Raw genomic sequence first — 15,722 nt, forward strand, 5'->3', positions numbered from 1 at the left:
GACTCTGCTTGTGTACTGAACAGTTTCAGTATCCTTTTGCTCTGCCTGCCTAATAGGGCCCATGGTGGATTGTGCATTGAATATTAAATAGATTTGTAATGCAAAATACAGATTTAAACTGCAGTCATGAATTTTTTTGACATCAGGGTTTTCCCTGACTTGCATTTTTCTAAAAGTTGCAATGTTATAATTAGACAGCCAGTGATGAACTGTGAGGGAAACAGCAGATACTGTTGATTACACATGAATGTCCGTATATACTTTTGAATGGTAGAATTGTAGAGAAACTTCTAAATGGTTGTAAATAGTGTACAGCTCAATTAGAAACAGAAACTCAAATAGGTAGGAGCTAAAGTGCTGCTACTTGTCTAAAGAAAGGAGTTAGCTTAGCCCCAGCTCTTGCTATACGTTTAGCTTATGGCAGTAACTATGAGTTATTTTTAAAGTTTCAAAATCCTGTTTTCTTAAAACTTTTCCCTTTGCTTTTAATTAAGACCATTCTCTGACTTGCTGCAACTCACATAGGGGATTTGGGGAGTTTAATGCACTGATTCAACCACAAATCTATTAGAAGAAATATTTTGGTGCCTGTTCTATTTGTTCTCGTTTTGTGACTTTACTGCAGGTCTAAAATAGCTCTGATAAGATTACCTTGGCCAACTAAGATGTAAGCTGTCGTATTATATCTGTTACATGATTGTATCCACTAAATTGTATCCATTGTGTAATATGATCTGATTGAATTTCTCAGTTGGGGAATGGAAGTTTTTTTTCCTGCTTTCGGCTGTATGAACACAAAGGGGTAGCAGTGTGTGTGTGTGGGGGTGTACATGTGTATTTACATATGTAGATACACACATAGGTAGTTTTAACTGTTTTCTTCAGAGACAATGATTTCAGTCATTGCCAAAGGAACTAACAGACTAACATTTCATTGTTTTGGGGGTGAAAAAGAAGGTATGGCTAGCAAACAGGAAATGTGTGCTGTATATTGTGGCTTGATTCTAGATGCTGAGAGTGTGGAATCTTTTCTCATTCCCTTAATTTTACTTATAAACCATAAAAAATGACATCCAAAATGATACACACAAGAGAGGTTTTCCCACCCATTCTGTCATTCTGGGCTGTAATTTCATGTCCCATGTTGGATCTACTGCCATGAACATTTCTGTCTAGTGTAGCTGAAAGGAGGTAAAGTTAGTACTGTCAGCCTCAAGCATTCAAGAGTCAGTCCCCCCCGCCCCAATCATGAGATTATTTTAAAAATTCAGAAATTAAGAAAACAAATGAACTAACCTTTTGGCTCTTTTTATGTACCTTCTGACTTTGGGGTCTTTAGGATACACTTGCTTCTTGTTTTCAAGCTTTTCTCTGCAACCATGACAGGTAAAACATTATTTTTTTCAGTGAAAACAGATTATCATGCAGCCGCTTGAGAGAAAAACACCAAATATTGTGTGAGTTGCAATAAAATCACAAGAGGCGGTAACAATGCAGAGTGCCTCCTTTTTATTTTATTTTTTCTATCAGAACTCTTCTTGCTGACATTTACTGAAGTGACCAAACTCTCCCCATTTTCTCACCCTACATGGAGAGGAGCAGATACAACTTCTTCTGCTCTTTGTCAGAGATCATTTCCCAAGGGATTCTTTTCCTTGTGCAATACAGTTTTCTTCATTTCCCCCCCTAGGAATTGCCAGGTGGAATAGGGGGCATTGCTTAGGACAGATTCCATTCGCATCAGAGGCTTCTTGCTCTTGGGACTGGCCTCTATTTGTACAGCTCTGATAGTACAAATAGAAAAGACCTATAGCAAGGCCTGAGAGACGACCTAGATTCTCTGCAGCCAAAGAGAATGGTATTTCCCCAGGTACTGTCCAGACACAAGACTTTTTGTAGCAACATACAGTATCTAATTTCAATAGATTCTAGCAACAGGCAAATGGCATCTTTTCCTGAAGATATGCTATAGATTCCAACTGAAATAGGTTTCTCCTATAAAGGGGCTAGTTCACTCTCTCCTTTTGCAGAGTTCACAGATTCTGCTTATTTCATGATCATCCAGGAGTAAGCACAAGAGTCTCCTTGAAGTTTGCCCTGGTCTACCTCCTGTTTTTCCACCTTCCCTTGGAAAGGAAAAATGGCCAGGAAAATATACAAAGACCAGGCAGTGGTCATTCCAGTAGCACTTTGAGGACTATGGCTGTCCTATTCTCCTCAGTTAGGTGTGGAAGTCAAACAATAGCTCTTTCCAAATATAGTAATCCTGGTGCAACAGGGTTAATCCTCATCACCAGTGCCTAAAGCTTCCCATCTGGAGCTTCAGAGATTAACTTCTTGGGTGTATTGAGGCATTCTGAAATTTTAAATTCATTGGGGTCCTAGCTGAAATATTATTCCTCCTGCCTTGCCCATGAAAGTTATCATAAAATCTGATTAGCAGTTTTCTTTGTAAGGAATTACAAAGCGCATATTTAGACTTTAATCTCAGCAGTATGTGTGGTGCATCTTCTCCTCTTTGGCTGTAGACTTTGGTCACATTGGCAGTGTTTCTTTGTAGCTGTGATTTGCAATGCCTACTTCTAAGTCACCCTGAGGACTGAGGCCTTGGCTACACTTGCGAGTTACAGCGCTGTAAAGCCGCCCACAGCGCTGTAACTCACTGACCGGCTACCCTGGCAGGGCACGTACAGTGCTGTATCTCCCTGGGTACACCGCTGCAGGTACTCCACCTCCCCGAGAAGCATAAGAGATACAGCAGAGTGGCTACGACTCTCCCCTGTGAGTGTGTACCAGGAATCAACCTGCAGCGCTGTACTAATCACCTTGTCAAGTGGCCAGTCCTCTCCATTGTTGTGACCGGCTGCAGGAATGCGGAAGTGCCGGTTTCAAAGCTCGTACCACAGAGAAAAAGCAAACAGTTTGCTGTTTGCTTTGAGTGAGTGAATGAATGAGCAGGGGGCCGGGAGTTCGGAACTTGCAAAATAGAGTGCTGATATGCTCCAGAAAGCACTCTCTCTCCCCCACACTCCCTGTCACACTCCACCCCACCCCACCCCCGTTTTGAAAAGCATGTTGCAGTCACATGAATGCTGGGATAGCTGCCCATAATGCACCGCTCCCAACACAGCTGCCAGTGTTGCAAGTGTGGACAGACAGCAGCACTTTCCCTACTCGGCTGTACGAAGACAGGTTTACCTCACAGTGCTGTACAGCTGCAAGTGTAGCCAAGCCCTGAGGGTTATGTGAAGCTAAAATCTCTCAATAAAGTTACTTTTAAACAGCAGGATGGGAGCCTATGCAACAACTCAACTAGTTACATTGAACTTCAGGGTGGTACCATGCATTTGCATTCGGAAACAGGTTACGTTTAGATCAAATATAGCTAGCAAGTGTTAACTAAACTCAACCTAAAAACTCTGACAGTTTTTCCTAGTCAAGACAAAGTCTGTGTTGTGCCTAATATTCACCATTCAGAAAGAGAGGATCCAGAGGCAGCCAATCATGTTACCATCTCAGCCCAGACTCTGTGCCCTAATGAAAGGATTAAGATAGATACCGAAAATCTTTGGGATTGAGTTTCATGAGATGAGCAGGCAAACTATTTCAGAGTAAGAAGAAGGAAGCAGGTCTTGGAAGATGCAATGATACTGGCAGGCCTGCCGCAGTATGTGTAAAGAGGACAGATAATAGGAGTCACCTTAAGTCCCTCCTGTGAGTAATACATCTGGATCTAAAGTGTACACTAACTGGTCATTGGGTTTTGGGGTTTCTTTTGTTTTTGTTTTCTTTAAGATGAAAAGAGAGAGGAAGGGAAGAAATAAAAATTGATTGCAGTAGCCCAGTTTGGCAGGCAATTCTTAATTTCTCAGGAAGTCCAGAAAGATTACACTGTGTCCCTTAATCACCTTACTCTTGGTAGTTCAGGCAGATGTGAGAGCAGGACAATAACTCAACTGAATGTTTTTCCTCCTGAGGTAATAAAACAGTATGGGGAATGAGGAGTATTATGCATTTATTTTACTGTAAGCATACAAAATAAATGACTTCTTTGGGGGGGAGAGGAGGGAAGCTCTTACTTCATGTCTATCATCAAAGCGTGCATCTGTTCCTAGGAGGGGGAATTTAATGTAACTGTTACATTGTAGTCGTACTTTGGAAATATCAATCAGCTGGTGGTATAGAAAATTGTTTACCACACCTATATTACAATTTTTGAGGCTTTTCTGAGGAAGGAGGGCTAAATAGGATACCCCTTTTTTTCTTCCAAAGAACACAGACCATCAAATAATAATTGTCTCTGTACGTTTTTGCTTCTAGCTGTGGCATTGCAGGTTATAGTCAATACTGGAGGTGTGTTCAAAGCATCACTTTTCTATTTTTCCAGATAAAATATTAATCCTATGTATCACAGGACTACTTTCATCACAGTTAGCAAACTGCTCTAATAAATAGCAATAATCCATGCAATCTTGTTTATGAAACTGAATAACAGTTTTCAGACTTAAAATGTTAGGGCTACATTCTGCCTTTGAATACGTATATGTACCTTGCTGGATCATTTCTAAAATCATTTTTTACACAAGGTAGAACTGTTAAGTGGTGAATCAAGTATGTGTTGGTCTTTGCTTAGGCTAGCAGTGGAAATGGTTATATGTAGAATGGTATCACCATATCTATATTAGTAATGTAGGAATAGATATAGCTTTTTTTCTATAAATAATCCATGACTACGTATGTAGTCTAAGCAAAGTATTAACTGGTTGCATGTATACAGTCATGGGGAAGGACATAATTTCCTGGATGTAACCACAGAGTGCAAATATTGTGCCCTAAATAACACACCAGTTACTGTAAATGTCAGCAGAGGGAGTTTTTCTGAGTTTGATTTAGTGAGAGCCTACAGCAAAGCCAGCTGTTAGCACTTCTTAATGGCTTGTCATTGTGCACAAGAGGGGGAAAGCATCATTTCTCTATATTTTTGTCTTGTGATTAAGAGAAGGAGACAATCTCTCTTGCACTTGCCAATGGGCACAGAATCAGAGCACCAGTTCTGCTTAATTTCTTTTGTTTGTATGGTGAATTTCCTGGTTCTTCGCACTGATGCCAGCCCAGGAAGCAAGGAATCTAGGAGTGAGGACTGGTTATTTTAAGTTAGTTCAGAGTGTTTCAAGTACACTGTTACCTCACAGAGAGTGTGTGAGTTTGTGTCTGTGTGGGTAAATCATTTTAGTTATCTGTCACACAGAGGAGGACACAGTTAATAAAAACAGACGAGACAGGAGTGAGAGACAGAGAACAAAATCACTTTTTCCCCAAAAAATCTTCTTGTAAACCAAGACAGCTCCCAATTTTTGTCATTTTCTGGAACACAGAACCACTTGCTATGAGCCAATACATAGCTCTTTAAATCACTGTGGATTCTGTGTATTGAAATAAAAATTCTTTGCAACACTATGGGCTATGCTTTCAGCTACAACCTCTGATATTTGTGGCCATAAAAAGTGCCCCAAAGTGTTTGCACACGAAGAATGTCCTGTATGAGTGGGGATTTCCCTGCTGAATGCAGGTGACTTGACTCTCAGTTTACATGCACAGATACAGATGTGCTTACAATTTTGCAGTTGCAAACATTTATGCAGGTGCCAAAGATCATTTGAAACTAGTAGAAAATTTATCTCAAGGGATCTATATTCTCCTTTTGTGGATGTGTAATTTACAGTACTCACCATGCATTTTAAGGACACACTAGTCCCTTAAATGACAGAAATGTGTGGAGCTGCATTTGTCATGGGGAAACAAGTAGACACTAACCATTGTCTTCCCCAAATTATCTTTTGCACAGTATGAAATTTAGTATTATGGCCCTGTTATTAATTTAATATTTTTCTCTTTGGGTATTACCTGTATAATGACATAATTTGAATGGCAAGTAGGAGGTGGCTATTTTAGTTTAGTTGTATAGGATGGGGGGTGAAGTTTTGAGTAGATCCTGTGTATCACTAGCAAACAAGTTTTAGGAACATAAGCACTGTGTTACCTTAGTAAAGTCAGGTTATGTTAATTTTCTTCTTCTAACTATTTTTTAAAAGTCATCCCCTACCATTTCATTTTGTGCTGGTCTGGTCCCCATTTTGTGGCACTAATCCTAAAACCGACCAATATCAAGACTAGCTTTTCCTTTTGTAAACTCAGGAGGATCCATTTAATTGTGAGTTTGGGAAAAATATTGTAGTGTGTCATTTTCCAAGGTAAGCATCTGGAGTACAAATAATGTTAAATAGGCTGTTGAGAACAAGAATTGGGGAGATTGAAACTTTCAAAAATATCCTGTGCTTTGTTTCTCCCATTTTTTTTAAATAGGGACATAGAATCATAGAAGTGCAGGACAGGAAGGATCTCAGTAGTTTAGTTGTATAGGATGGGGGGTGAAATCTAGTCTAGTCCCATGCACTCAAGGCAGGACTAAATAATAAATAGACCATTCCTGACAGGTGTTTGTTTAACATAGTCTGGCCTGCAATTCTCTTCATGCACTTGCATAGCCAGGATACCCGGGTACTTGACTTTTTTGTTCCTTTCTTTGTATGGCAGAGCTTGGAATAGCTATATTCTCCTCAGAAGAGCTGGGATATTTGCCTTTAAGATAAAGAATAACTGTATTTTTTCTCTCTTTCTCTTCTTTTACAGCTTCTGCAATCCCAGATAATGGAAGGAGGTCCTGTCTAAAGCTTAAAGTCTTTGTGCGGCCGGCAAGTAAGTTTTTTAGATCAAGCTTTAGAGGGTGGCTTTATAGCGCATGCTTTACTGTGTGGTCTGGTAAACAGCAATAAACCTTTTTGTTTTTTTTTTACTGTTAAATCTTGTGTGGTATTTGTTCTGTATAGCAACATTTGTGTTTCAGTTTTCATCATATTTTCTTATCATTCTTCATAAAGCTTTTTGTTTTATTACCTAGCAGTTGCTAACTTGTTGTTTCTTAAATTGTTGTACAAATGGACGACTATACTGGCATTTGGACAAGTGCCGCAGACTTTAAAATATAAATATATATAGATATAGTTTTAAAAAAATAGAGAGAAAAGATAGAAAAAAAAGGAAAGGGGAGTTTAAGGGTGTCTCACTAACATATTTGGCTGTTATCTCTATTTTTGTTATAGACAGCTGTATGAAAACTATAGGTGTTCATGATCGTGTTTTCGATGTTAACGACAAAGTAGAAAATTCATTAGAACCAGCAGGTTAGTATGCTTAGAGAATCTCTTTTAACAAATGCGTCTATCCCTCTGGTGCTTCAGTACTTTTTTTCCTCTCTTTCTCTCTGCATGTTTTGCATGGTATAATTGCTCTGCTTTGGCTCATTTCTAGCAGTGCTAATATTGCTTATGGTATACCTCATACCTCCAGTATCCTTATGTAGTGCATGGGAGACAAAATGTTGCTTTTTTGTGGCATATGGGTTAATAAAATGCAGTTCCCAAATTTAAAATATCCAGTGAAGTGTCCAGAAGTCACTTTCTGTTCCATCTCACACCCCCAGCATGTTGACAAACCACTCTATCTACTAAATGGGTCCAGAGTTTAAGAAAGATAGCAAATGTCTGAACTGTAAATACTCTAGTTTCATGTCGTTTGTATGCACATTTAAAAGGAATTGGGTACTGCTTATTTAATACTAATGCATGACACAGGCATGTAACTGATAAAAGTTAGTGTTTTCCTAAATAATTCATTTGTACATTTAGTTAGGGAAAGTGTTGTTATAAATTTTCCCCATCTAGTTTTTACAAGAGAGTTGTAATCATGTCATCTTGTGGTCCACATACAAGCGCAAATATATTCTAAAATCTTGTGGCCTCTCTTTGTATCCAAGTGTTATAGCCTTAGAAACAGAAAGAAAGGAAATATTTGGTGATATAAGCATTCTCCTTCTCTCCTCCCACCCAAGTGCAGAGTCAGCAATAAGTCAAATTAATGTCAGCCATGAAAGTGTGTGTGTGTGTGTGTGTTTATATATGGTTCAGATCATGCACAGATTTAGACACATGCTTAACTTTAAGAAAATGACTAACCCCACTGACTTCATGGGACTACACATGATTAAAATTAAGCATGTGTGTAAGGCTCTGGAGAATCAGGGCCTAGATGTGTATTGTATAGAGACATGCACACATAGTAATGCACTACTAATTGCAAATGGGTAATTAAACACACTATACAAAAAAATTACACAGACACAATTTTTAATGCATAATTCAGGGAGCACACTACAAAAACCTTCTTTTTTAGGTTACTTGAAAAAGGAACTTCCCTTTGATATGAAGCAACAAATTAATTTTTCCTTGCTCCATTTTGTACTGGATATGTTTGGTGATACTTTCAGCTGAACTAGGTTATTAGGCAGCAAAATAAATAAGACTTTAAGAAATTTACCAGTCTGAATGATATGCCTGTGGACATACACTGTCTTTCATTATTTTTTACTCAAGAGGATGTTCAGGACTCTCTAAAATGTGTTGATTTTGGGGACTGACTAGATTCTCTACACAAATGAGAATTTAAATGCATGCTGACTCCAAGCAATGTATTTTTGTCACAATGAATGTAGTAGTTTTATTATTTTAGTATACTCCTAGAAGAGACCATAAGGGCAATATCTCCCTAATTGTTCATAACCTAAGAATCTAGAAGCCCTATGTGTTTTCTTCTGATATGAAATGTAGTAAATACTGGCTAATTAATGCATACACCCTTTGTTAATGGTTTGCAGCAAAGACTTCAGTCTGGGTGAGACCAATAACGAAGTGCTTTCAGTAAAGATAGCGGGTCACATTTTCAAAAGTGCTGAGCACCTGCAGCTCCCATTGACTCTGTAGCGCCTACTTAGCACAGTAACAGAAGCAAATCATTAGAAGACATCAGGCAATGGGGAGACTAAACCACATGGTGGGCATCCTGCAGACAGAGATGAAGTGGAGTGGTGTCACGAGGAAGAAAGATGGGCTTAATAAGAAGTTTATATTTAGAACACATCAGTTGCCAAAAAACTCCCACGCCCAGGAGCATTGCATATTCACAAAATTATTTGAGCTAATCTCCATTTGATAATTAACCATTCCTGGATCTGACCATTGCTGACGTGCTTCTTTATTATTAGGATGTAAGACAGTGGATCTTGTGGCATGCTGTCTGCACTATGTACTAATTTACCTGTCCTTGGAATGCATTTGTCTGTTTTCTGTCTTCTCACATTGTCCACCACCATATTCTGTCAACAAAGGACACCAGGGTTGGGGCAGGTCAGGGGCACGTTGTACAATTGCCAATCATTCTATCTAGAAATCTTTCTTGTAAAAATTGGGCACTTATGTGATGACCTTCCTGCTTTCAAACAGTGTTTGTTCATAATCAGGAAATGGCAGGAAACTGACAAGTGAAAAGTTACTTCTTAATTACAGAATTTTGGTTTGTAGCCATAAAACCCCATAAAAACTTCAGAAGCCATGAAATGTATCAAATTCAAAAAGGCAAAGTTAAAATGAATTCTTTCCTCAAATGAAATTGTGGCTGTGCATTTCAAGCCAGAATTAGGCCCCCAGGGTATAATTTAAAGTGATGGTATCTAGAAAATTCATATTTAAGACAGTTGTACTAAAGTGTGGTCTATTTTCATTTCCTATCTTCTACGATGGTAGTGACATTCTAGTTTTTACTAGAGAGGTCCTAGTTTAACTTTGCTTTTTGTTAAAATAAGCCAAACCCTTTCCCCTAAGTATTTAAAATTGTTCAAGGTTTTAACTGCACAAATGCAATTAATAATAATATTTATAAAGCAATATAGGAACCAAAGATAAAAAGTGTGCTCTACTGTACAAGTGCAAAGAGACCTTGGGATCACCTTGCCAAAAAGCCCAGATTCTACTTTGAAACCCTTAATTTATACCCCTTAATGTTACATGAAAAAAGCAGTTCTACTTTGAAAAGCGGCTTTACAAAAATGGCATCATAGGGTCCTTCAACTATTAGGTCTCAGTGATTTCCAAACCAGATTTGTTCATTTACAAGTAAAAAGGATTTGGTTTTTGTTTTGGTTTTGTTTTAACCAAATTGCCAGTGCTGCAGTCACCATGGGATATGTAACTCAAGCTGCCATTTGTATAATCACCACTCACAAATTCTGCCTTTATTTACACCAAGGCAGCCCTGTTGCCTTTAGTGCTGTTTCAGGGGTATGACTGAGGCCAGAATTTCATGAGTGAGGGTTGTACAGGGAATTATAGGTGGCCCAGGAAATTGAACTTAGTTTGCAATTTTATTGATGATACGTGAGATAGAAGAGAATCGATTTCATTCCCTCAGGGGTTTTGGTTTGACAGTAGTGAGTAAACTTTTCCTCTAAATTGAGCAGATCGGGACTCTGAATATACACTGGGAGCAGATATGATGATTAGGAAGATGCTATTCTTACACAGAAATTTTTCAGAATATTTTTTCAATGAAAGACTCCTTTAAGAAATCTTCCATTCATAAAGTAACAGCGTGAAACACATAAGTGTGTAAATCGGAAGTAACAATTGTGACATTGCTTTTGGGCCATATGCCCTTCTGACCCAGTTATCTGGAACTAGTGAAGTTCTTTAACTATCTGTTGCAGTTACATACTGTAATTTGTAAGGTGCTTTGAAATGAAAGACACTGGATGAAAGATACTATGGGCCTGATTCAGAACCCATTTAAGTCAATGAGAGCTTTTCCTGTGTATAAACAGTAGGTAGTTTAGTCCACTCCTGAAGTCATTACTCTGACATGCCTACCATTGACTTTAGTGGGACTTTCATTTGAATGAAAGACTGTGTTTGTCCCATTATAATGTAACATAAATAATATAATAAAATATTTTTCTTTGAATATCAGTTACTCTGCATGCTTAGTACCTGCTTTTCATAGTTGTACCTTGAAACAAAATTGAAAACACGTCATGATAAACTTGAGACTGTTCCATTGGCAATTTGTCCTGGAGTCAAACCTTTGATAGATTGCTAGTCAAAGTTACTATACAGATTCTAGTGATTTCAGATTGGGTCTGAAGAGCCTATGGACCCAAAATTGTACTTCCTTTATATTTTAATATTCTGTGCACTTGCATGTTGGGTGCCATTACAATGCAAATAGGGGTTTCTTTAAAACTGCTTTTAAACTAACATTAAGGGGTACACTTTCAAAACAGTGTGGCATTTTTAGCACTACTTCCCCCACCAGTGTCACTAAGGAGAGTTGTGCAGCTCACATCGTACACAATCCTGGCAATGTAATTTGTATACGTAGGAATTACTTGACTCACCATGGAAATGCAGACACATCTTGCACAAAATGCAGCAGTTGTTTATTACACTAAGTTGTAAGTGGCTGTGAATTTTGCTGTGAAATTCTTTTAGTTAGGGTGGATCAGAAGAAATGTCTCAAGTTATAAGTACATTTTTAGACCGCTTTTATCCCCAGCTTAAGAGAGATGAAAATTAAAATATCCAAGTTCAATAACTTAACCTCTGAGATACATACTTGTGTGATGGAATTGGTAAAATGACCCACAACTACAGGTATATTAAAGATAGTTTAATGTGATCTGTGTACAGTTTCTTTAAAATGTCTTATTGTGTTAATAAGAAATTTTGTCAGAAATTTAAAAGCTTATAAACAGAGAAAAACTGTTCTGCCCATTATGTTCTACTACTAACATACATGCACTTTGCAGTATTTTTTTCCAATGATGCTGGCTGATTTACATTAGTTTTAGATTTAGCAGAGGATATGAGTAATCTGTTATACACAATAGATAGTAAATAACTATTTATGAAGAGTTATCAAGTTTTGCATGTTTTCTCTTTCAGATCAGTGATTGTAACCTGTTAGCATTTTTTCTTGTATTCATACTTCTGGGGGGGGGGGAATTACAGAGCCTCTTGCCACATTCCTTGCGCACCCCAAATTCCAGTTGACTGTACTGGAAGTTTTGCACATGGAGTGGACGCATAGGCCAACATTCCAAACTTAGAAGTCTAAAGGTAGACTCCTAAATCTATGCTTAGGTAGCTAAGTAAGGGATCTGATCTTCAAATGGCTAAGCACCTGCAACTCCCACTGAAGAATCTTTGAAAATCAGGCACTCTTATTTAGCTGTGTAAATATGGATTTAGGTGACTAACATTAGATACCCAAGTTTTCACAGATTCTAAGACCAGGAGGAACCATTGTGATCATCTAGTCCAGGGGTGGGCAAACTTTTTAGCTTGAGGGCTACATCTGGGAATAGAAATTGCATGGCGGGCCATGAAGGCTCACAAAATTGGGGTTTGGGTGTGGAAGAGGGTGGAGGCTCTGGTTGGGGGTGCGGGCTCCAGGATGGGGCCAGAAATGAGGAGTTCAGGGTGTGGGAGGGGATGCCAGGCTGGGGCGGGGGAGTGAGGTGCAGGGGAGTGAGGACTCCAGCTAGGGGTGCAGGCTCTGGGGTGGGGCTGGAGATGAGGGGTTTGGGGTGCAGGAGGGGGATCATGGCTGCGGCAGGGGGTTGGAGCGTGGGGAGAGGTTCAGGGGTGCATGCTCCAGGCAGCGCTTACCTCAAGCAGCTCCTGGAAGCAGCGGCGTGTCTCTTCTCCAGCTCCTACATGGAGCCGCGGCCAGGCTGCCCCGTCCGTGGACACTGCCCCTACATCTCCCATTGGCTGCGGTTCCTAGCCAATGGGACCTGCAGGGGCAGTGCTTGGGGTGGGGGAAGCATGCAGAGTGGAGCTCCCTGGTTTCCCCTACACGTATAGCCAGAGGGGGGCCATGCCACTGCTTCCAGGAGCTGTGTGGAGCAGCCCCCGACCCTGTGCCCTGGTTGGAGCCAGAGCACCGGAGTGGGGTAAGCTCCAGACCCTGCTCCCCAGCAGGAGCTTGAGGGCCAGCTTAAAACGGGCTGGCGGGCCAGATCCAGCCCGTGGGCCGTACTTTGCCCACCCTTGATCTAGTCAGACCTCTTGCAAATGTGAACCATACTGTTTTATTTTAGGGGCAACACTGCATTCCTTACCCTGGCAAAACCACCAAGGCCCTCATTTTTGCTCCCATTGGCTTGAGTGGGAGTCTTGCCAGAAAAAGGAATAAGCAAGGAATGCAGGATTTGGTCCCAAGTTTGTTACATAATGAGTTATGACACGCTCATGGAAGTCAATGCTAGTACAAGGTTCACTGCCCTACTTCACAGAGGGTACTGAAATCTACTTGCAGCAGACTGCTGAAAGGAGGCTTATTAAGGATGCAAAACCTCATCGGAATGTATGCTTTCTGTTTGAACAGATGATACCGTACATGAGTCAGCCGAGCCATCCCGCGGTGAGAATGCAGCACAGACACCGAGGATATCCAGCCGGCTTTTGGCAACCCTACTGTTCCTCCTGGCGATGCTTTTGACATTATAGCACAGTATATTCCAGTAACCTGTCACAGAAAACATCAGGATCTTGGAACATCAAAGATCCACCTAACTGCTCCTCCCAAAAAGGGACTTTATATTGGTTTTGCAGATGTTAATTTTTGGGGGGGCGGGGGGGTTGTTTGTTTGTTGGTTTGTTTTTCTTTCAGCCTGAACTATGAGCAAGAATTTGAGGGGAATAACTAGTTTCAGTTCCCAACCTTCCCCATGACTTTCCTTGACCCCTCCAAAAATCAAAGGACTCAAAGTGAAAATGCCAAATTATAACAGTGATACTAGTGATTCTTATTTTCCTCTTCATTCTCCTTTAAGAAGTCACCTCCACTAGCTCTCTGTGTCATCTGTATATGGATACGGAAGAATAGTGGCAGATGCAGTCAGTGAAGGATAAGGAACCTGAGTGGAAGTCCAGGAGGGTTTTACTCTCCAATACAATATTTATGCCTTCTCGTTCAGTACTGTAAGATGATCATGCAAGGCATCATGTCACCATGTCAGGACTTGAGGGGAAATATTAAGAACAGATATAACACTATTTTCTCTAGGAGTTTCTAAATGAACAGGCTTCTAAAAGGAAGAGACACTGTTTCTTATAAGACTGTCTTGTAACATCATTGACAGTAAAAACCTGTGCTCCATAATAGAAGCTCTGTCTTTAGAAAAAAATATTAATATTTAGGAATTTAGCACACAGCAAGCAAGGTCAGATTTAGGAAACTTAGCTGGGGGTGCGAGTGCTTCTGTTATTTCCATTTAAGTGGGTAGTGCACACCAGATTATTTTCTTTCAAAACAGATCACCATGGTGCTACAATTTTTTTTTTCTTGAAATGCAAAGAAGCATTTTTTTGTGACTAAAGTGACCTTCCCCAGGGCTGACTTAGTAGCTGGTAGCCTTGTATGCAGCTCTGGGTGACAATATGTTCTAAGGAGAGGACTTCAGTGGCCAGAGGAAACATGTTTTGGACACGGGATATCCAATGTGTTCTTGATTTGTCTCCCCGGCAAGTTCTACCATCATGGGAATAAAAAAAGCCAGAAGAAGCCAGGACAGCCAATCAGCATTGTTTGGTGGGGGTAAGTGGGGATAAGAAAAGTGTTTGAAAGTAAGGAATACAAATTGAAGTGTTGATTTTATATCTTTTCCCGTTCCAACACAGTTTGAACAGTAGAGGAAACATGTTTATCAGCAGGAGATAAACCAGATGGGCTCCCAAAGACTTTAACAAAATATTTTTTTAAAAATCCACTAGAATAGAAAATACATTATTTAGATATACTTTATGCTGAGAGTGAGTATATATGCTTGTCTTATTTAAACGTGAGAAAAGTGGTAACCCTTGATGCAATTAGGAATATGGGAACTGTTTTGTTTGATGGAATTGGGGGGTGACCCTGTTTAAGGAATCTGCGCATGGCCAAGAAAGGACTTGAGAAGTCATTGACCAGGAAATGCAAGCCTTGGGATTTCTATTGGCGAGGCTGCCATGATCTTTGAAATCTAAAATATAGTCAGGGAAATGTGTCAAGCCAATATCAAAACAAAGCCTTTCAAACAAAAACTGATGATTATGATTATGTTGAATGTGAAAAAAAATGGAACCCATTCCAACAAAAAAAAAAAAAAGGAATTTTATGTATTAGTTTTACAGAAAAAAGATAGTTAAAAATGAATAGGGGTAGGTAATGGGCTGCATTTTGTGAATATGATAATTAAATTAAATTAAAAAGAGCTGCTTCCTAGAATTTTGAACAGTCCGTGATCCAAAAAAGCGAAAAGGAAGTTGTACACATGTTAAAATAAAATCTGGGGTTGCCTGATACTATACAGTATGGATATTGATGCAGAAGCTGCCCTTGAGATAGAATCAAGGAAATTTCTACTAATATGGAACGAACGAACGAACGAAAACACACACACACACACACACACACACACACACACACACACACACACACACACACACACACACACACACACACACACACACACACACACACACACACACACACACACACACACACACACACACACTCTCTCTCTCTCTCTCTCTCTCTCTCTCTCTGAATGGGGGGAGGGATAGCTCAGTGGTTTGAGCACTGGCCTACTAAACCCAGGGTTGTGAGTTCAATCCTTGAGGGGGGCCACTTAGGGATCTGGGGCAAAAATCAATAGTTGGTCCTGCTAGTGAAGGCAGGGGGCTGAACTCAATGACTTTTGGGGGTCCCTTCCAGTTCTAGGAGATATCTCC

General features: G+C 39.8%; 1 protein-coding gene across 2 annotated transcripts in view; it reads left to right on the forward strand.

The window, feature by feature from the left end:
* The window catches only part of EFNA5 (ephrin A5), a 269,392-nt gene extending 253,983 nt beyond the window's left edge, over positions 1-15,409 (forward strand). Inside the window, exons 3-5 of one of the 2 annotated variants that reach the window (XM_054032599.1) lie at positions 6,691-6,756; positions 7,161-7,241; positions 13,336-15,409. In XM_054032599.1, coding sequence (XP_053888574.1) covers positions 6,691-6,756; positions 7,161-7,241; positions 13,336-13,457 — 269 coding nt within the window. In that variant the 3' untranslated portion in view covers positions 13,458-15,409. The remainder of the gene's footprint in view (positions 1-6,690; positions 6,757-7,160; positions 7,242-13,335) is intronic. The other variant, XM_054032600.1, reaches the window with a different exon arrangement.
* The last annotated feature ends 313 nt before the right edge of the window (positions 15,410-15,722 follow it).

This window comes from Malaclemys terrapin, chromosome 6 (assembly GCF_027887155.1).
Source record: "Malaclemys terrapin pileata isolate rMalTer1 chromosome 6, rMalTer1.hap1, whole genome shotgun sequence".
Lineage (NCBI taxonomy): Eukaryota > Metazoa > Chordata > Testudines > Emydidae > Malaclemys > Malaclemys terrapin.